The sequence below is a fragment of the Petaurus breviceps genome, unplaced genomic scaffold, assembly GCF_028583685.1.
Source record: "Petaurus breviceps papuanus isolate PSGF00001 unplaced genomic scaffold, PetGlider_PUasm1.0 178, whole genome shotgun sequence".
Taxonomy (NCBI): Eukaryota; Metazoa; Chordata; class Mammalia; order Diprotodontia; family Petauridae; genus Petaurus; species Petaurus breviceps.
In genome coordinates this window covers 13643317-13665806 of record NW_027185777.1, presented here as the reverse complement: position 1 = coordinate 13665806, position 22490 = coordinate 13643317, and the positions used below count along the sequence as shown (strand labels likewise).

Genomic DNA, 22490 nt, shown 5'->3' with positions numbered 1-22490 from the left:
CAGGGTCACTGCTGTCTTCACTGCACCGCCTAGCCACCCCTATTATCACTGTTTTGCAGAAAGGAAACAAGCTCAGATATTAAGTTAATAATTTGCCCAACCTAGGATTCACACCCAGATCTTGTCATTCTAAATCCATTATGCTTTCTACCACACTGTAACTGCATCCCACAATCCACATTACAAGTCAGTCCATAAACCTTTATCTTTAAATGCCTACTATGTGCCAAGTACTGTGCTAAATTCTGAGGATGGGGAAAAAGGGGCAAAAGACCTTGCCTACCAACAGCTGAGTGTCAGAGGGAGTGGCTCTTTTAGCAGAGATGCTGTGCCCTGTGAGTAAATCTTGGACATACACAAGCTAAGTAAGCTGAGCAGGAAAACTTTTCTCCTGATAGTGAATCTGCCTGGGTTTTGCCTTCCCAAGAAATAAAAATCTAAAGATCACTTAGACGAAGGGAGGCGCCTCTGATAGGATCTGTTTCTCCCAGATATTTCCGATTGCTACAGCAGTGTAGTTCTGAGTGCTGGCCAGACTATCCCCCTTGACATACTCCACACGCTCTCAGTAGGAACAGTGCCTCACTAGGAGTCCTCAGATCAGTTCTGTGGCTCTGTAAGGAACCTTGTTGGTGATACCATCTCAGAAACCCTATACTCAAGTGTTTATGTATGAATACCAAACAACATTTTGAGATGCCATTTGTTTTTATCATTGGGAATACTTTACTGAAACCAAGTGAAGACCAATTGAACAAAGAGAAATGTATTAACAGTACTTTGCAGCTCTTTATATAAAAGAAAAAAGGAATTAATATAGAGGTTTGAATCATGACTTTTAGATGTGAGTGATGAGATATTGAGGCAAAAGATATTTTGACCGATGCAAAATGACACCAGACTAAGAACTTATGTGCATCTTTAGTGAGAGTATATGTGCTGAGGTTAAGACATTCAGAATTTTGGAAGAATCTAGGTGAGCCAGATTTGTAATTAGCCAAGGGTCTGTTGGCAGATTTATTCAAGTCAACAAGCACTTTGTTTTGTTGGTTTTTTCATTCACTTTTATTTTGTTTTTTGTTTGTTTTTTAATTCTCTCCATTTCTCTTTTCACCCCACCATACATTGAGAAGGCAATAAAAACAAAGCCCGTTGCAAATATGTATAGTCAAGCAAAGCAAATGCCCATCTTAGCCATGTCCCCACAAGAAGAGAAAAAGGAAGAAAGAAAATATTCTTTGGTCTGTATTCTGAGTTGGTCTAGAGGTGAAGAACACATTTCATCATGAGTCTTCTGGTTGTCATTGTTAAGAAACATTTTTAAGCATTTGCTATAAGCTGGGAACTGTGGTAAGCGCTGGGGTTACAGAGACCAAAAAGAAAAGTGTCTTCAGAGAGCTTGCATTCTCCAGGAGGGATACAACATGTCAGTAGATACATAAGGTTAAGATAATCTGAGGATTCAATCAAAGAACATTTATTTAACGCTTATGATATGTAGTCATATGTGTCTGTGTGTGTGTGCACATACATATATATGTATACTATGCAGGGCATAAAAGAAAATAAAAAATAACTCCCTGTCCTCAAGAACAGTGAGTCCTCAAGGCATTTTCACGCCAATGCAGACAACATAAGTAATACCTACGGGATACATGCAGAGTAGTTGGAGGGGCAGGAGAAAGTGCCACCACTGGGGGGCTCTGGGAAGGCTCCGTAGGGGAGGCAGCCTGGAGGAAACCAGACAAGATTTCATTTGACCGATCAAGGCTTCTTCTGTGCACTTGGTGCCATCGTGGTAAAGGGCAGACAAAGATGATTGAGGATATGCACCCTCTATTTCCACTTCAGTTCATGAGACATAAGTGCAGCAGATGACAGACTGCCCTTGTGCAGTACGGTCAGGGGACGGGGGCACAGCGCCCTTGGAGGAAATCCTTGGGCACAGAGGCAGAAATGGAGCCCCTGGAGAAGGGTCTCGGCTTGACCCCACGGCCTTCAGGAGGCCCTTCCTAGTCTCCCTGAATGCTAGTGCCTTCCTTCTGTGGCTTATTTCACATTTCTCCTGTGAGATCTTGTTCTTGCCAAGTGTCTTCATGGCGGCCCCCCGCTGGGCTGTGACCTAGAGGCAGGGGCTGTCTTTTACCTTTCCTTGTATCCCCAGCCCTTGGCACAGCTCAGCCCTGGCAAGCTGTAGGCACTTCGTGAATGTTTGCCAGTTGGCTTAAAGGCCCATAAATGGGAGCTCCTGTGCAGACGCCGTTCTTTCTGAGTCGTGCAGGTGACTTCCCGGCCGCATGCATCTATACCTGCTGCCATGTACGTCAGTGACAGCACTTTCTGATTTCTGCATTTCCACACAAACATATGTATTGGGCCCTTACCAGTACACAGCAAAATTGTCAGGAGTCTACATTTAGCCCATCTTTGTATGCCGTTATTCTCCAGCAGAATCTCCTTGGCCCAAAGCTTTGTGCATGCTAAATCACTCCTTGCTACAGCTCATCTGAAGACAGAGGACAGAGGATGGTGGTCCATTTCTCCTTTGAAACGTACATACACGTGTAGTTTTCTTTACCTTGGACAAAAATACGGCTTTTTAAATTTTAACTTCCCTGCTCCTTCTGGACTTGATACCAAGTGAAAAAGGGGGGGGGGGGGGGAACCCTGTAATTTGAATTAAAGTAACCTTTTAGAGAATAACTAATTCTGTTGCCTTTCTTCTTTTGCATGGACATCTTAGTTTAGGAGCTAAGCTTAGACCTTGGGGCGTTATGGGGGAGATGGGGATCCAGAGCTGGTTTAAAACCAGTGGTGGTGCAGTGTGCTCTTGGTGAGCACATATTTTCCTTCTGCCATTCATTGCATGAGAGTATTTGTGCTGCCATTGAGTCTGAGGGGGGCGCTCCGAGGACGGCAGGCTAGGGGACCTGCCCGGAGCCACACAGCCTGTCTCAGAGGCAGAGACTGGACCCAGCTCTTCACCCCCAAGATCACCTATCGATCCAGTGTGTCATCATGCTTTCTTTCCAGATTATCATGCCGTCTGCAGGATTGCTTTGATGCTTTAGGATTTCTCTGGAGATGTCCGAAATGTCTCTGTCCTTATCTATCTCCCATTTCCTCGCTATTGTTATTCTGAACGGACTGCATCCCAACTGCTTAGGCAGCCGAGGCCTCAGACTTTTCATTCTTTTTCCTCTATGCTTTTCGGTAGGAGGAAACATGCTTTTGGACTGACTGAGGATTTGCTTTTTTGGAGGTAGAAGGAAGAGAAAAGAAAGAGTAAATATATAGCATCTTTGGTTCATATATTTTTAAATGATGTTTCACTTTTAGAAAGTCACTTGTTTATAAAAATATAAACTGTTATGTTGAGAGAATGCGGTATCATGTGGAAATCACCTGACCCTTGTGGTGAGGAGGTCTGAATTCCAATCCCCTCTCTGTCACTTACTAGCTAAGTGGCCTTGGATAGGTCATTGTGCCACAGGGAGCCTTTTTCCTCACACATGGGCAGGACAGATGGAACTTTCTAAAGTTCTCTCAAAATCTACAGTTCTATAAAAACCTTTGAGATCTCACTGCCTGACACTCAAAATCAGATGTACTCTGATGCTTTCTGGATCTGAATTTTAAACTCTAGTTGTTAACACTCAACCATTTCAACTGAGACATTTTGCTTTTTGTGTTTTTAAACAGGTGACAATGAAAGCCAAACAGCTGAAGGATTCTGTGACATGCAGCCCAGGTGCGTGATAAGTCTGAACATGATCCTGTTCACTGACACCTGTTCAGTCCCTTTCTCCATTAAGGTCCTGACATGCAGGGGTATGCAGGGACAGGGACCCCATGCCTAACTTTGGGCAGGGCTTCCGTCATGAAACATAACATTTTTAAAAATAAATGTTAGAAGACCCGTCAGTCCCACAGAAACAATTGTCTCTATCAATATAGTAAACAACAAGGCAGCCGTAGCTTAACTGCCCTGCTCTCCAGAGAATTAATGCGTCTGCCATGTGAGCCTCTGAAAAGTATCAGATGTGAGACCCACTGCCTAGTGGAGCCCAGAGCACCCTTAAGTGGGACCCAGACTAAAAGGTAATTGGGAAATATTTATCAAGGAAAAAAAAGAAAATACAACAGAACATAGATGATGTTAACGTGTGGTTTTCTAAGTCAGTGTGAGGCCTGTAGGAATCCTTACGTACTGTTCAGTGACCCTTGTTTCTTTTTGGGTTTGGCAGCTTTGGTCTACAGCAGGGCTTAGTTATGCTGGCCCAGACAGTCTGGGGACCCACAGAAGACTATCAGAAAACATCCTTCAGGAGTTTGCTGAATGAACAGGCTGGCACTGACAGTCTTCAGAATCCTTGGTCTTACTGGAGGAAAGCCATTTTCTCTGGTACTCACTTGCAGGTGCACACACACATGTCCTTCAGAGAGGGAATACGAAGACTGTTATACAGACTTGAATTTACCAAAGATATTTCCTCCCCAGACTCCCCAGTATTTCTTTGGCATCTCTGTGCTTGGGGTAGGGAGACAGGAACTGAAGGAAGAGGGCTGGGGTCCCATAAAGCCTCTCAAAACAGAGGGCTGCACACGTATCAAGGCTCCCAGGCCTGTGAGGCCAGATCTATGGTTTCAATAGTGCCCCTCAATAGAGGAGGAGGCGGCCTCTCCTCTCTGCTGGCAGCTGCAGGAAGTAGATGGGTTTCCTCTGCAGCACTGAAAGGTTGCCCCCCCCATCCCGTCTGCTGACTGGCCCCATTCAGTGTTATGTGAGGTGGGCTCACCTCAAAGACCTGACCCCAACGGCTGATCACCAGTCTTTTATTTCTCTGATTGTCATTTCAATAAGGTAGAGCAGCTTGGGGCAGGAAGCTCAGTCTGAGCTCTCCTCATTTCCTCCCAGTAGCTTGGTCACCCTAAGTGAGAGGAGAAGGGAGTATGGACGGACCTAACGTGTGTCCCAGAGATTTTGTCCATGCTCTGAAAGCCAGCCTTAGAGGAGCTCTAGAAGCAGCAGTAAGGAGAGCAAGCCCCTACAGCAGGAGCTCATTTAGAGGAGAAAAACAGCGAAAGAGGAAGTCCAGAATCATGAAATAAAAGCCCTCTGGCCACATGTAAACCATTTTAATCTCATAAAGGACAATTATACCTGTGTAAGGAATATATACACATATACATATATATGGATAAGTTAATGTTAGATAGACTGACTGATTGATTGATTGACTGACTGATTGATTAAATAGCCTTAAAAAGTTTAAAGTCATTTTAAATTATAATGCTTTGGTCTCCTGTGTGCTGCTGCTGAGCGGTCTCTAAGAACTGCTCTAGCTCCTGGTACATGCACAGGCATGGAACCGCTCTAGCTCCTGGTACATGCACAGGCATCCTTTCTGTAACCCTCACTCCCATAACTCCCACCCTTTGTGCTTATAGACTTGAGGCCCCCAGGTATTCTTTGCCGGGAGTCAGATCTAAATAGTTCAGTGTCAAATAAAAACCACTTCCAAGATCCTCTGTAATCTGGTGATACCCAATTTTTCTAGCTTTCTCTCATCCTACTTCCCTCTACATGGGCTGTACTTTGACTGGACTGAACTATTCACCATCCCCCACACCCATCCCACATTGTCCCGCGTCTAGAATTCCCTTCTCTTCCCCCCCACCTCCCATTTCCACCTAATGATATCCTACCCATCCTCTGAGCCCTGGTCAAATGCTATCTCCATGAAGCTTCCATAAGCCCTTCACCACCCTCACTCCCCCCAATAAAAACCCCTTTGCCTCCGTAGGGTTTGGTTTGCCCCTTTTTCCAGCATGGATCCTCTGTTAGGAGCTTTATCACCATATGGGTGTGTACTGCAGACTTCTACTGGAGAGTGAGCTCCATGAGGCAGGCTAGAGTCTTTTTTCTTTCAATTTTGTGTCCTACCCCCAGTGCTCTGTATGTAGTGGGTGCTAGATTCATGTTTCTTTAAGGAGAAGCAGCAAAGCAGAGAATGACCTAGACACAAGTTGCCAGCCTGTAGCTGCGGAGAACGTTTCTTCACTGGAAGTTTCTTAGACCAATGACTAATGAAACCATGGCTAGGTTGGATCAGTAGCACTGAAAGCCCAGACTTTTTTTCCTCTCCCAGACTTAGAATCATCCTTGCAGCACTGCCCATCCCCCTCCCACCCTGACACTCCCATGGCTATTCTTGATAAGTGACTCTGATGCCCCAAGTCTGGAATCACTTCCAAAGAGCACAGATGGCGACCTGAGTCTGAAAAGGGGAAAGCTTTGGAGGAAAGATACACAGAGGCTCCTCCAAAGACACAGGGGCCCAAATTTCAGTTTGAAAATAATTTCATAATTAAAACTAAAACTAAATGATGTGTAAGAGAACATTTGTTGGTATTTGAGGGCTACGGTTAGCCCAAGCTGCCTTAAACTACAGGTCAGGAAGGCTGGGCAGTGGGCAGCTTCTTGTAGAGGAAATGTCTCGCCCTGTGAGGGGCAAAGCAGCTTACTTTTCATCCTTTTCACTAAGAATCTGGAATTTTAATGAAATTAATTATTTAACATGACTAAAACAACTTTGTCAAAATGACCTCAAATGCCCATTTACTGGCACCAAACTCTAGCAGGCAGGGTGATGTTTTCTTCTGCTAAACCAGTGAGATCATCGTAATAACTAGCCTGTACATAGTGATTTAATGTTGAAAAGCACTTTTACAAGTTTCATAACAATAGCTGCCAGTTATAGAGCCCCTACTATGTACCAGGCATGTCAGTGCTAAGTAAATATTATTATCTCATTTGATCCTCAGAACAACACTAGGAGAGAGGTGCTATTACCCCCATTTCACAGTTGAAGAAACTGAAGCAAATAGAGGTTGAGTGACTTGCCCAGGATCACACAGCTAGTAAGTGACTGAGACCAGACTTGAACTGAGGTCTTCAGGCTCCAGGCCCAGTGCTCTCTCCCCTGAGTCAATTTCAGGTTCTAGTTTTTTGTATTTTTTAACAGCGGTGGGACTAAGCAAATCATGTCACCTCTAAACTGTGCTCTCAAATGGCCATGACCTTCTTTGCACTGCCTGTCTCTGGGGTTGTAAGTAAAGTGCTTGGAAAACTGAAAAACACCGTATGAACATGGGTACTTCCATTTTGTCTTCTTTTGTCTCCAGTGGTATGGCTAAGTGTGGGGAAAGCAGAGACTTCCCATCAGTAACTGTGAATCACATTGGATTTCTACATTAATTATCTTCATCTTATATTTGAAAATAGTTTTCAAATACATGATCTATTTGTAAGAAACTATTATTGAAGGTACAGGTATTTTTTTTAAATCTGATTTGCATTTTTTAATGTTTCTGAAAATGTAAATATCTGCTTAGAACTGATGTTCTAATGAATGGAGGCAGCTGGGTGATGCATTGGATAGAACATTGGACCTAGAGTCAGAAAGGTCTGGGTTCAAATTCAGCCTCAGTCACTTATTTGCTGTGTGACCCTGGTCAAGTCATTTAATCTCTTTCTCGGTTTCCCTAGCTGTAAAATGGGGGTAATAAAAGCACCTTCTTCTCAGTTCAGGATCAAATGAGCTATTTGTAAAGCATTTAGCCCAGTGTTTAGTACATATTAGGCACTATGTAATTGGTAGGTGTTATTATTATTATTAAAAATGCTTTTCAAAGCTTAAAACGCTATACAAATGGTTATTATTTTTATTGTCTTTCATTGTTTTAGCAGAAGAGAATGTCAGCCTATCCGCTGGAGTTTACAGTGTCAGTAATGAGAAATTTGAGGTCATTTTGACAAAATTGTGTGAGTCATCTTAAATAATGTATTTATAACCAAAATTCCATATTATCAGTGAAAGTGTGGTTCTTTGCCTCCTGAGGGGCAAGGCCATTTCTGCCACATCCACAAGCACTCTGTCCTTCCCTTGCCCTCCCATCTAAGCCGGCCTTTGCTATCCCGCAGGAATGGTTCGACTTTCCGAACTCAAATCCACAGCCCAGAACTCCAGGCCCACACGAGCCCCCGTGACTCTGTCCGACCACCTCATCACTCAGAGGGAGGAGAAGGAGGTGGTAGAGGAGGAGGCCGAGGACCACGGAGACGTCCTGGGAGATCCCAGCGAGACCACGATGCCCGAGACCAGGCCCCGGAGGCGCAAACCAGCCCCCTCCAGCGGGAGGGAAGAGGCAGAGGAAAGGACCAGGGGCAAGAGGCAGAAGGACTTTGACATCCACGAGCAGGACGAGCCCAGCGATGAGGAGGAGAGCAGGAGGAGGGTGCGGAGCCGGCCCCCCGCTGAGGAGCTATGGACGCAGAACCAGCAGAAGCTCCTGGAACTGGCTTTGCAGCAGTACCCAAAGGGCACGTCGGACCGCTGGGACAAGATCGCCAAGTGTGTGCCAGACAAGTCTAAGGTCAGTCAGTGACCGGGGCGGGGAGGGGGAGGAGAAGCCGCGGCCGACTGCGGGGCAGCGTGGAAAGGAAGCTGTGTAGTTATGGCCAATTCTATCTCCTGTCATTTATCTCTTCTATTTAGAGCTAACTGCTTATTTCTCTATAAATAGCCAACTCTATTATTACTCATCTGTCACTTTTCCATATCTTTCTATGCGCCTGTTATAGTTCAGTTAATTAGAGCTTAATGTTAATGAAGTCAAGGTCATAGGCTTCGTCCTCTTACAGACTAGTTGCCCCTGACAGAGAAAACAGTTTAGGAAACTTCACTCTAGATAGTATTCCTGATTCCCACCCCGTTCCCCCTGCAGACACATACCGCGATCAGCCGTCTTGTGAATGTATGTAGTTGTTCATAAACACAAGCATCAGGAGGAAAGGATGTCAGGCATTGCAGAGAGGGAGGCTGGCCACCAGCAGATCCCGGCTTTGCCTTATCACCTGTGTGTCCCTGCATGGGTTATGTGATGTCCCTGGGGCTCAATTTCCCCGTCTGTAAAATGAAGGCATGTGCTAGATCAAGGAATTTTAACTTCGGCCCCACAAACCTTGAGAATATATATGTCTGATGGCTGCATTTCCATTTAATTGGTCTCCTTTGTAATCCCCTGTGTTTTGTTTTCTGCATTTAAAATATGCCTCTGAAAAGGGGTCACCAGACTTGTGCCAGAGGGGCCCAGGACACAGAAAAATCCTTAAGGACCCCTGCTAGTCAGAGGATCCCCCTGCTCTGCAGCCCAAGCACCTGCCACGTCAGATATGTTATTGCCTTCTTTGCAAGCAGTAGGTGTGTGAAGTGAAACAAGTTCTTACAGAATGACAAGACTTGAATCCAGCTCTCAGGACCCCTGTCTCTCAGGGAGTTTCCCCACGGTCCTTCTTGGTTCCCTGACGTAAATTAATTGTAGAACTTGTAGCGGGTCTGTTTTACTCTGTGAGCAATGCCAGAGTTCGTGCCATATCTCCAGTTTAGCTCCTGTAACCACAGCATGATGTGCCTCATCTGGCAGCCTCCATCAGCCAAGATCCATCTGTAAATGACTCCCACATGGAGACTCTGGAAGAAGGAAACCCAAGGAAGGCCTCATTTGGGGAATTCCCTTCTGAGCTGGCAGTTCAGATCTGTTGAGCTTTGGGGTGTGATCTTTTCAACTTGGGTCTTTCTTGACACAAAGGGAGTCCCGTGGGTGTTATTTTTTTTTTTTTAAAGCAATCGGGGTTAAGTAACTTGCTCAAGGTTACACGGCCAGTTATTATTTCTGGGTGTGGTGCTGAGTATCTGAGCCCGGATTTGATCCAGGTCATCCCGACACTGGAGCCAGTGCTCTTACTCGCTGAGCCACCTGGCCACCCCTAAGCAATTGGGGTTAAGTAACTTGCTCAAGGTTACACGGCCAGGTGTTTCTGGGTGGGTGCTAAGTGTCTGAGCCCAGGATTTGATCTCCAGGTCTTCTCAACACTGGAGCCGGTGCTCTTACTCACTGTGCTACCTGGCCGCCCCCCGTGGGTGTTATTTATTGTAATAACTGTTCTTTAGTAGTAGCGGTATTCGGAGACCAGACCAAGGCACTGGAACACTTTCAGATATCAAAAGAACAAATCCCTGTTCTGTTGGACATGCCTATCACTTAACAGCCTCAGGGCAAATTGATGTTCATTTAAATTCTTGGTTTTTTAATTGAAATTCTGTGTTAGAAAATCTAGCTTGTGGCCATGTGCGAGTCTAAGTGCAAAGACCCACGCTTAAAAAATCTCGAAGTTGAGACTGCTGGTTGAGCCAAACTGGGAGGCTCAGATTTGCCCTATCCGGCCCCCCTGCCTTATCAGAAATAAATTACCTTTCCCTGTGTCTGCCTCATATCTGTCCACATCTGTCCATGACTCACTTATAAGAATAAGCAGGCATATTTGCATATTTGATTAAGTCACACTGGTTTGGAGACAGGGGGCTGATCATTCTAACTACTGAGATAGAGACTCAAAAACTGAGTCAGTGTGTTGACATTTTCAGACCATAGGTAGAGTTATCTTCTTAAAGCTGGTTTGTCCATTCATCTTAAAAGTGTCTGGTGCAGGACCAGGCCACTGGAGAGGCTGTTGATTGGCCTTGCTATAATCAGATAACCTGATGATGGACTTTAAAGATTGAAGCCTGGACAGGGAGGAGAGCTCATACATAGCTGGTGAATGTGACTGGAGGCTTCCTTCCTAGTCATTTGTAGGTGGGGAATAGTTGCTTTCTTTATCACACAGTAAGTTGGTTACCTAGGGAAGGACAGTCCTTGAAAAGTTTTGATTCACACACATTCCTCATTCAAGGATTTCTTTGGCCGTGGCTACCTTTTTGTAGTAGGTTTTCTTTTTAGTTATAATGTGTGGAATTTGAAGAAGCCTTTAGATATAAAGCTTTATGTTGAAAGCTACTTATGTAAAACCACAAAACTGAAATTCAGTCTGAGGTTCCAGGGAAGGGAATCAGTCAGTCAGGCATTCCCATTCTGGGGTAGCCAATAGAATGACCCCAAGTAGGTAAGAAGCAGGCTTTGCCAGGGCGTGGATTGTGTGGGGTGTCCCCTAACCGGCTTAGCTGAGAGGTTTGGGGGGTTGTTTGGTTTTTTAGCAGAAGCAGAGTAGACCCTGGTTAGCGCTGATCTTGCCAGAGAGGAACCCAGTTCTTACAATGGCAGTGTTGATAACCAGTGAGGATCATCTGAGGCATAGATATTAATGAAGGAAAATCTTGCCTTCTTTTTCCGTTTGAAGAACAAATGGACATATTCTTTCGTCCCCATCTAGTAAGGAGTTGGGGTCTGGAGGTACAATTTTCCAGTGATTGTCTGAGGGAAGCTTGTGTCTGAATCCAGCATTTCTTGAGCTCCCATAGGTAGAGAACCACATAAGTTCCATAGGAGTTAGATATAGTCAAGAGATCCCTTGTTTCCAGCATTTGCTTTGTCAGAAGGGTCACGGTCAGCAGGAATATTCTAGTCAGGAGGCAGAGACTAGCACAGTGGATCTGGGCTGCTTGGTACAAGCAGTTAGCAGCACGAGAGCCCCAATACCACACTCAGGTGTCCTATGGGAGGATTCGTGGTCGGCAGATAAACCACTGAGAGGCTGGGAAGCTGAGCTGTGCCCCAGACCGCCAGACTCCACAGGGTACCGCTGCATGGCCCCAAGGGCTCCTTTCTCCTCCCAGTCATGCCCCAGTCCATACCAACAGCCGGAAAACCCCCTTCCCCAAAGGCCACACGCCTTTGCCTTAGGTGCAAAGATTGTTAGTGTCAGCTCTACAGCCCAGCTGTCCTGGAGTATAGATAGATGGTAAATGGGGAGCTCAGTGCAGTGGATTATTGCAGGGAGGTCTGGAGGAAGATGGGGGAGAGAAGGGACCCCAGCTTGGTGTTTAAAGCTAGAAGGCCGGTTAGGGATCATATGACCCAGCAGCCGCCATTCCGTGAACATGGGAAGCCAGCTGGGGCAGTGAGTGCAGCAGCGTCTGGGCCCAGGTCCCAGCCCTGGGACCGCAGGGGAGCTCTCTGACCCACCTGGGCAGGAAGCTGCCTGCCCTTTAGAAAGCTCTCAGCGATGGGAAGGAAGACTAGTGACAGCTCGCTGCTCCCCTGCACCTCCCTTGTCAGGGAGACACAAACCAGGCTGTGCATTTTCCGCCGTTCGCTTTGGTTTCATCCGCAGCCGGCCGCCCAGTGTGAGAATGACTGGCAGGAGTCTGGGCAGAGTCTTTTCCCTCAGTTATCCTCCTCTGGCTCCTCTTCTTTGGCCAGACTTGTAGGAAGAATGATCTGTGTTCTCTGCTGCTGCTGTCTGCTCACCCACCGGCCCCTCACTCCTCTGGGGCACCTTCTCTCCTTCCATGGCTATAGCACGCGGCCCCAGTGTGTAGGTCTGTCTCACACCTGCCCCTTGTGCTCCAGTCTCACAGCCTGTGGGATATCTTTCCCCACACCTCCCACTGACACCTCAGAATCTGAGCTCATCACCTTTTGTCCAGAATGTGGCGAGACAACTCACTTTCCTCTGTGTATTAAATGCTACCACCGTTCTCCCAGTCACCCAGGTTTGCAATCTTGGACTCACCCTTAACTCCCCCACATCCAGTCAGCTGCCAGATTCTGTTATTTGTAACCCTAGAATATTTCTCACCCTTCCCTTCTGTCCACCCCTGGACCCTCATGCTGCCAGCTGTAGCCAAATTAATGCATCGCCAGGGCCACATCCCTCCCTTGTACAAACCCAACAAGGGCTTTCCATTGGATATGGAGTCAGGAATGATCTTAGGAGATGTCTAGTTTGGTGCCCTCATTTTACAGATGAGGGAGCTGAGGCACGGACTAAGGGGTTGGCCTGAGGTCTGAAACCGAAGTCTTCTGGCTCCACATTCAGGGCCCTCCACAGAGAACACAATGGCGGCCCTGCCATGGGACACTGAAGGCTCTCTGTGTCAGCCCTCCTTTCCGGGCCCCTCACATACTCACCCTCTCACACATTCCCTGTGACAGCCAGAAGGGACAATCACTTGTCGTTGCCTGATTTCTCCCATCCTTTCCCACGTCTTTTTCTTCACCGATCACCCATACCTGGAATGGTCTTAGCCCACATTTTTGCCTGTTGAAATGCTTCCCTTCCTTCAAGGCCTACTTCAAGTACCGCCTTTTCCAGGAAGCTGCTCCTCCTCCTCCCTCCATTCTTATGCATCTTTTTGGACGTTTTCCAAATGTGTGTTTTATATACTAGATTGTAAGCTTCTTGAAGACAGGGGCCGCTTGTTTTATCCTTATTTCCCTAGCACTTAACATAATGCACTACACATAACGGGTGCTTGATAAATATTTGTTAAATTTTAATTTCCAACTTGATCAGTGAAGGGGCTTCATGAATTTATGATGTTTGTCTCATTAGAAATTGGACATAACCTCCTTGAAAGACACCAGGTGTAAAACCATACTAGGAGATGGAAATACATGTTTTCCCTTTTCTCCCTGCAGGAAGAATGTGTGGCTAGATACAAGCTGCTGGTTGAACTAGTACAGAAGAAAAAACAAGCCAAAAGCTGAGTCTTGTGGAAAGAAGAATTTTCCTTTCATTTTCCAGAATGAGAGAATATTTTCAATGTCATCTGCAGTGGTTTGCATTTTTGTACCTCAGTATTTCTATACGTCATGTGCCTTAGTAAAAGAAAATACCAATAAATCTTCTGCCCTCTTGCTTAAACGTTGACTGTGTTAAAGACGCTAAACTGTATTTTTGCATTTGGAGAACTATTTGTCTAACACTTCATTGTAAAGAGTCGACTGTTTTGGAAAAATCCAGACCAGTAGTTTCCTGCTGGTTTAAGACTGTGTGTGTGTGTGTGTGTGTGTGTGTGTGTGTGTGTGTGTGTGTGTGTGTACACGCCAGTATGCATCATATCAGTGTGGAAAGGAATGTTCATAAACAATAAACCAACATTTGTTAAATATGTGTTTCATAAAAGCGGTGGACATCCTTGAATCACCTCATGATTAGCATCCGTTTCAGACCATGAGAGGATTATTTGATGACTTTATGAAAGCCCTGGCCCTCGGCCATGTATGGGATTGTGTGCAGTATATGTCAGCGTTTGATGTCGTGGTCTGCTGGTCGGGGCAGGGTTTGCTTGGCTTTGGTAGGACAGGATAAGGTCTTTAGCAAATGATTAGGTTTCAAGGCCCCATCAGCAGAAATGCTGTTACACCACTTAGTGACTAGCCCTCATGGTTCCTGGACTATTTGGGGTATACTTATTGGTCATCTGTTAAGTTTACACATGGATGGTTTCTCTCCACTGTCCCATTATCTCTCACCAGTGTTTCTTTATCCTCTTCTTAGAATGCTGACACGCTCTGCCAGTGCCCTCTTCCCTACCCACACAATTCCCATACTCTCTGGATGAATGAATGACTAGGGAGTTGCCTGGCATGGTTCTGCTTCACCAACTTCCTGGATGCCCTCTATGGCAGAGGAAATGTGCTGAGCAGGGTCAAGTGCATCCAGTTAGAAAGAGACTAGACAGTCAGCTGCCAAGACCCAGGCCCACCCAGAGGTTGGAGATCAAGCTTGACTGGGCAGTGCAGCCCTGTGGACAGTGCCCTCCACACATTAAGCAAAGAGACATTGGTAATGGGGCAAAGGCAGATGAAAAGTGTGATGTCTTTACACATCCATCCAGTTATCTGCTTCTTTTATCTGGTAGGTATTTTAATTAGAGACAAGGTTGTAGACTTAGAGGACAAGCACTGGAAAGGCTATCAGAGATTAAGACCCTCGAATTTCAAAGGAGGAAACTTGGACCCAGAGACATGAAGCAACTTCCCCTGGTTAAAGAAGGTGGTGAAGCCATTTGATGCTTACAACCATCCCACTCTGGGGTAGATGGCTCTCAAGTGACTTCAGAAAAGGCGGAAGTAGAAAAGTCAAGGTCATTATCTGGAACGAGGTCAAACTAGGATGTTTCAGTTTTGGTGGAAGAAAAGCTGCAGGTTTTTGTTCCCAGAGGAGAATGAACGCTACCTTGATCTGTCTCTTTGGCCCCAGCTGAAGGAGCAGCTGGCCAGGAGGAGAGTCCTTCTTTTATTCCTTGCTTCTCATGCATCCAGCTCTCAAGCACAATGACCGATCACAAAAACAACCTCCATTTGTATTTGACACCCCAGTTTTTAGGGCAATTTTTTAATCGTTGTAATTCCTTCCCTCTCTAAAATGCTGATTCTTTCTCTTCTTCTTTTAATAAACCTGGACCACTGGAAAGGTTCAGTTAAAAATCCTTGCAATTCCCAAAGACCAAAGCCTTGCCTGAAAAGTGGCAAATACTGCTGAATGGCGGCCGATCACCTCTCCGTGATTTGAAGAATCCGCCTAGAGGGTTAGAACCATGGTGTGTAAAGCTTGGCCATGGGCTTTTTCATCTGGGATGGGATCTTTGCACCTGCTCTTCTAAATGCTTTGTTATTAAAAATTCAGATGTGCTCATCTGTAGACCACACTGACCTAATTCTTCTGTGGAAGCCTGAAGTTGGGCCCACTTCAGTTTGCATTTTTGATCTCTTCTCAGTCTACATATGCTTGGCAAACATCCTGACCTGCATGTTTCAGCTAGAAGTGCTTACACAGCAATCTCTTCTACATAACTGGTATCTTTTCATAGTCTGTCCTCCAAAAGAAAGTGAAAGAAGTTTTCTCTTTGCAAACATTTAGGGAACATCAAAGTCTGTGTCTTCTCCTAAAGTCCTCTGACATCTGAGGTACAGAGTATTTAATAAATGCTTTTTTACTCATAAGCCAAAAAGGCTTCTGAAAAACCATAAACTGCTCCCATCGCTTGCTGTTTTCAGGGATAGTTTCATCCCACCAAGATATTTTTCCTAAAGATAATTTTGGAAAATTTCTCCCAGATTCCACATTTCATAGCCTTCAGTAAAAGCCTCTAACTTTGATGGAGCCATTCATAGGCAGCAGAGTCCTGGGGACTCCTGGGGGAATCTGAAATGCCCTAAGAGAAAAGCTAAGCGTTAGTTATATTTCATTTGTGTTTGTTTGGTGTGTCAGAAGGGTCTAGAGTTAGAAGGGGTTCTCTTTCCAACTGTTCCTATCTCCCTTTCCTTTCCCCTTCTGTGGAACATTGGAACAGTTCATGACCCACCCTCCTTCCCCCAAGGAAAGCTGGTAATACTGAACTGGCCTGAGAGTGAGGGATTCTGTCAGCAAAGTATTTGTGGTTCTTTCCCCACTACAAAATGCTTTCTATCAGACTGGATTTTGCAGATGACCCATCCTCTGTGATTTGTTCATCCTTCCTCCCACAGTCCCATAGCCATTGTCAAGAAATAGAAGTGACGTAAATTTAAGGTTCCTCATAGGAACCTATGAAGCAACAACCTTGAACCAAATTATTTAGTCTGGCAAACCTAGAGGCCTCTAATTAAGGGTTCTAAGGTGCAGCAAGCTTCCTGAATTGTGGATCTGAAAAACAAAGGCTTCAGGTCCATAGCGTCCCTTTTAGAAAGCACACACCTGGATCTGCAGAATTGGTGCAGTGACAGTGAAGGCAGCTGTTGATTACGTGAACTTCAGTGAACACGGCCAGCCCCATGAAACATCCCACTCCCTCTGTCCATTGTCTGTGGTGTGCTGACTACCAGGAGCATTGGCCTGGGGGTTACATGCCCTCTGTTCTAGTCCCAGGGCATCGTTTCTAGCCATGTGACAAGAATAATCATAACTCCCATCTATGGACCACTTACTACCAGGCATTGTACTAAGTGACCTGCAATTATTATCTCCCTTGAGCCTCACAACGAGTCTGGGGGAAGGAGATACTATTTTTAGTCCCCATTTTACAGATGAGGAAACTGAGGCAAAGAGATGTAACATGACATTGCAGAAGGTAGTGTCTGAGGCCAGATTTTTAACTCAGATCTTCCTGACTCTAGGCCCAGTGCTCTGCCCACTGTACCACCAGTGTACCTTTGGCAAACGATTTGATTACTCTTTCAGTACTTACGTACCCTGATGTATCTTGTTAGCTATCATCCCTCTACCAACACAGGCCACCACCACTGTATTAGTAGTTTTAGACAAGTTGCTGCAACCAAAAAACCCAAAACACCATTATCCTGTGTCCTGCTTGGTCATAAACCTCTCCAGATCTAGCCAGGCCAGTTCTCTGACATTCAATCTAATACATGGCAAGTACTTATTAAGAACCATTATGTTCCAGATACTGTGCTGGGAACTTGGAATTCTATGCCCGAAGCTTTTCCAGATTGGTAGGACTTTTCAGAGCTCAAGTCCCACTGGCAACACTGTCAAAAACCCAGAGTAAGGAATAGAGGATGTCAGAGTAGCAGGAAGCCGTACAGCCAGCTCCTCCAAACAGATCTAGAAAATGCACCAAACCAAACCCTGGTGGGTAAATCCAAGGGAAAAGTCTCGGTGAGTCCTTTTTCCAGCCCATGTTGCACAGAGAGGTCTGTGGATAGTAGAGATAAGGCTGCCATGCAGAGCAATCCAGGTCAGGAAGGCTGTGCAAGGAGAGGGCTATGCTCAGCCATCATCACAATGGGAAAGGCTGCCAACCGGCAGCTTTAAAGTCGCCCACTTACCCATTCCCAGTTCACAGACACAGGGCAGACAAGGGGGAGTATCTGCACCCAGGGATGGTGTCCTGTTCCAGCTCAGCAGCCCCTAGGAGGCATTCCCAGAGATGAGAAGATTCAGAAGCAAGCAGCAATGGGGTGGTTCAGATCACAAGAGTAGAGTGGGGTACCAATTTCAGCTCCTAGCCCGTACTAATGGAGAGGAAAAATCAAGACCCATGAATCCCCGACCAAAGGGAAGCCTGAAATTCTGTTGCTCTGAAGCAACAGAATTTCCCAGCTGGCTCATAGTCATGAATCCAACAGCAAGCTACCACTGCTCAGACCCAAACGAGCACTGGGAACTTGCAGAGTTCAGACCGAGGAGGCAACCATCAGACATCAAACCCTGAATCAGACCACTTTGGAAAAGCTTGCAGTCCCAAGCCTGCACTGACCCTGGGATCCTAGAATCAGCATATTCAATACCCCGAGAAAGCAGCAACAAGACCATTCCAGTCCTTCCCTCTGTTAGCATAGAGCCCAGCCCTAACAACAAACTGGAGGCAGCAAGAATGAGAATCTGAGGGGTGCCCCTTGTCCAGAATGGCTGAACAAGTTATAAAAGTGATGGAGTACTACAGTGCTGGAAGAAATGATGAAGAGGGTGGATTCTGAAAAAAATGGGAAGACTTGTATGATCTGATGCAAAAAGGAGTGAACAGGACTAGAACAATTTATATAATGACAAGAACAGAAAGACAACTTTGAAAGGAGGAGGAATTCTATCAGAGTAACGACCAATCACAATTAATAACAAAACAAGCTACTCCCCTCCTGAAAGAGAAGTGAAGAACTCAGAGTGCAGAATGAGACGTGTACTTTTTTGGACAAGATTAATGTAGACATTTATTTTGTTTGATTGTTACATGGGTTTTATTTTTCTTTCATTCACAATAGGGGGTGGGGGTAATAAATTAGGGTGGGAGGCAGAGAAAGCAGATTTTTTTTTATGATTGTAAAAAATAGATCTAATTTTAAAAAGTCAAGGGTCACCTCCATGCATCGGAGCAGGACTCTAGTAGAAGATTATTAGCAGTAGTATTAAATTCATAGTTGTTATTCCCTAAAGCTACACTTTCAGATTTGATTTCCATCTCGGTCACTTGTAAAAACAAAACTGCTATTTCTCTCCTGGCTGGGGCCGTCCCCATCTCTAAGTCACCTGTAAACCCAGTAGTGATAATATGGTTACATGGTGGGCCAGCCCCGTGGTCTTTGTTTTGGCAACATTCCCAGTCCCTTGTTTGAATAAACTACTTGGCCTTCAGCCTTAGCTCTGATTCACTTGGGAGACTGGATTATTACCCTGTAAAACTGAGAGGTTACAATCATTTTCCCTCTGGTTCAGGAGAAGGAAATGCTCCTTGTAGAATACAAAGTAGAAACCACTTTATTGATCTGATTTGCTGGGAAGACTGCTAATTTGGGAAGAGGGGGGAAAACCCTTCTTCCGAAAGTCTGAGACAGGCCCAGGAAGCTTTTCTACATTGTCCTTGTTTGTGCTGGCCTTATTGAAATTCCTGTGTTGGGGGAGGTTTGATTTGGGGATGCATAATTGCCATACACCCCCCAAAATAGTGAGGGACACAGGGAGCTGAGAAAGAGTTAAAGTTATGGCCCCAGAGTTGACACCAGTCAGAGGATTTCGGCTCCTCCCCCCATTTGTGTGATTATGCTTCGGGCTGGAAGCAATATTAAACCAGCACTGCTAAAACATATTTCTTTAGACGCTGAGTCTCTTTTCCTTACCTCCTTCCAGGATTTTTTTAAAGGCACAAGGACACCAGGACTGCAGCAGCAGCTTCTGAGTAATTTCTATGGGAAGTCAGTCAACAAAGGCCAGAGTGGCCAGGAGTGAGGCAGGAGGAGTTCCTGCCCTGCTGTCTCTCTTGGACAACTGTAATGGACGTGTCTTTCCAGGATTATTATTCTTATAAGATTTTCAACAATAATCATATCCCATTTTCACTTAAGACAACTTTACCAGAAATTCCCATTTCTCTAAATGGAAGTGTGGCCAGTATTGAGCATTCCCATATCCTAATCGATGAGGCAAGAGGGGAAAAAAATGTGAGTGGAACAGATCCCCTCCTGTCTTTCAGATAGAGAAAAACATCAGGTCATGGGCTGCCATGCCTGCAAAATGCATCACCTGGTGGCCGCTTACTGAAAACTCCCCTAGATTAGAGACGGACTATTCCAAGATGGCAGGACTTGATAGAATTTGTGCCCGTGCAGCAGCGCCAGTCCTTCTTGTTTGCCAAAATGAAGTACTGGGCATGGTAAGATCATGGAGTCTGAAGTGGAGGGCTCTTCAGAGATTGTCTAACTCAATCTCCTCATTTTCTAGATAAGAAAACAGGCCCAAGAGAGATTGATTGGCGTGTCCAAGGCCACTTAGGTGTTAAGGAGTAGAACAAGGATTTGAACCCAGGTTTTCTGACTCCACACCCAGTACAACACACTGCCTCCCTGATTTGCTGCAGAGAATTATTTTTAAGGGCAAGTTGTTGGCTTCTGTGTTTACAGAATGACTCTGGTCCCCGTCTATTCCATGAAAACGATTTTACACTGGAGACCATTTTACGTGGCCCTAGTTTTCCTTAGGTGAGCATTAGACATTCAAGTGAAAAGGTCTTCAAGACCAGGTCTGCACAGTCATGACTGAATCACTCGACTTGTTGTGCTTTGGCTTGTCGGGATCCCAGAAGACTGGTCAGATCTGCTGCTTTAGGGGATAGGAGGTGCGGAAGACTCCAGACCTTCAGGGCTGATGCCATGTAGCACATCTTCGTTGCCCCCAGAGCCCTTCAGTGATTCCCTCTTGGCTTCTCATCTATGGTGGTCATTGCCTGGATAAACAGTTTGTGTTTCCCTTGCTCCCAGAATTCCTTAGCCCTTAATTTCTTTCAGGAATCGGGAGTTTCCCATGCTGCTTCTGACCATGACGGGCTATTGCCCAATGGTAGTTGAAGAAGGCAGTCAGACGCCATCACACTCCAGAGAAAACATCTTCTTCCCTAGCATCTCATCTGCGAGAAGCAACAGACGATAAGGAAAGTATAGATAGGAATACTGAGGCCTCAGTCTGTAGGGCTCTTCAAGAGCCTGCATTTGTACTTGGGACTTCGTGATGTTGGGAATATGGCGAATCCAAGGACGAAGGGCACCCCCATCTCACCCCAAAGTCAGCACTGAGATGAGGCCCTGTGCAGCTGAACGGGACATTTCATCGTGTTTAAGAACCATTACACTTTGCCACAAGAAGTAATTAATTGCACAGAACAACTTTCACCCAGAGGAAAAAAGGTGGGGGGTGGTTTTGGTCTTAGTTTAAGATTTGCTCTACCGGTTCTAAATAGTTAAGTTTTAATCAGGTCAATACTCTTTTTTGTGTACTGTTCTTGGAAATGGGTCAGACTTTGATCCAGGTGCCAGCTCAAATAAAGGAACTGAAAGCCCCTACCGGAGGAGAAAGGGATCTATGAACCATTAAAAAAAAATCTGAAAAGTTGGCACTTTAGAATCTAAGAAGTTGTTAAAGAAGACAGAGGGGAAAGGGTACTTTATGAAGCCAGAGCTAAACAAACATCAGAAATCATTAGCCAAGAAAAGACAGAAAGATAGTTCAGACTCTTAGAGATTCGTCCATCCTACCAGGAAAGCATTTACATCTTCTCCAATGTAAACATGAAAGTCTTAAATCAGGATAAACCCAAACTGTCCTGAGAGTGTGTAAAGTTCTAATACAACCTCTAGTCTTTCAGCCCCAAGCAAAGGAAGGCTCCCAAAAACCAATAGACACAGTTAGTTAATGGGTTAACTGTGTTGCCTCTAGGTACAACCAGGGACTAGTAAGTCTGAAAACTGGCTGACTGGTACCCTGGAAGCAAAGCATCATGGTTGGTGTTCTTGCTAGGCAGAGCAGAGATGGCTTGGTTTGGGAAGGGAGCGTTCTAGCGAGATGCATATGAGAAAGAAAGTCTCCCAGAACAGAGAAAAGTTAACAGAGACACAAAAAAAAAAGGGCAGAAAAAAAGGATGAAGTACCATTTGACCCAAAAAGGCTAATAACACACTGTAACTGAAATGTTAGGTCAAAAGTTGGGGGGAGGGGGAGGCATGCACTTTATTTTGTTTAAAGAATTCTACGTGGACATTTCAGCTGTCGGAAACACCTGTCTATACTTGCTCTAGGGAGGAGATGAGAAGAGTGAGAAACACTGTTGTAACATGAATGGTATTGGTGCCAAAAATGTGAAATCTCCTAATTGGTCCGTCTGCTTCTTAAGGGAGCCAAACGAAAAACACCAGATGCATTAATCAGAGTATGGAAAAATAAAATATAATAAACTGAATCAGAAAAAAAAAAGTGGTGTTTTTTTTTTTCATAAGCTTTAGGAGATTGTACCAAATACAAATGTTGTGGGTTTATTTCTATAAGAGGTTAAGTTCTTTGGGGTGTTGCATTATGCATCCTGCACCCCACTTCCCCATAAAAAAGACTGCACAACAGGACAGGATTAAAGCATACAATCACAAAGAGAAATGACCACCGGTCACTCAATTTCTGTACCTCAGATTCTCAAACTTCTTGCCTGCCTAGAATGCTGTGAGCAATGAATGACAATGGCCTTCTAGTCTTGCAATTATGCTCTTCCAAGGAAATCAGCCAGTGTGTATGGGCCAACCCGTCTCCCTTTTCATTTTAAAGAATTGTACTATCCACAAACTAGCTAACTAGTAGAGGAAAAACTCAACAGTGAAATAAGAGCTCACATTTATGCTTCACTTTTGGACAAAACTGTTCCCTCCAAATATGCTCACCCCCCCCC

At 45.2% G+C, this 22490-nt stretch overlaps 1 protein-coding gene across 2 annotated transcripts in view; it reads left to right on the top strand.

Moving 5' to 3' along the window:
- DNAJC1 (DnaJ heat shock protein family (Hsp40) member C1) overlaps nt 1-13715 on the top strand; it is a 260138-nt gene extending 246423 nt beyond the window's left edge. For both annotated transcript variants that reach the window (XM_069086286.1, XM_069086287.1), the window contains 3 exons: nt 3703-3751; nt 7988-8439; nt 13486-13715. In XM_069086286.1, coding sequence (XP_068942387.1) covers nt 3703-3751; nt 7988-8439; nt 13486-13554 — 570 coding nt within the window. In that variant the 3' untranslated portion in view covers nt 13555-13715. The remainder of the gene's footprint in view (nt 1-3702; nt 3752-7987; nt 8440-13485) is intronic.
- The last annotated feature ends 8775 nt before the right edge of the window (nt 13716-22490 follow it).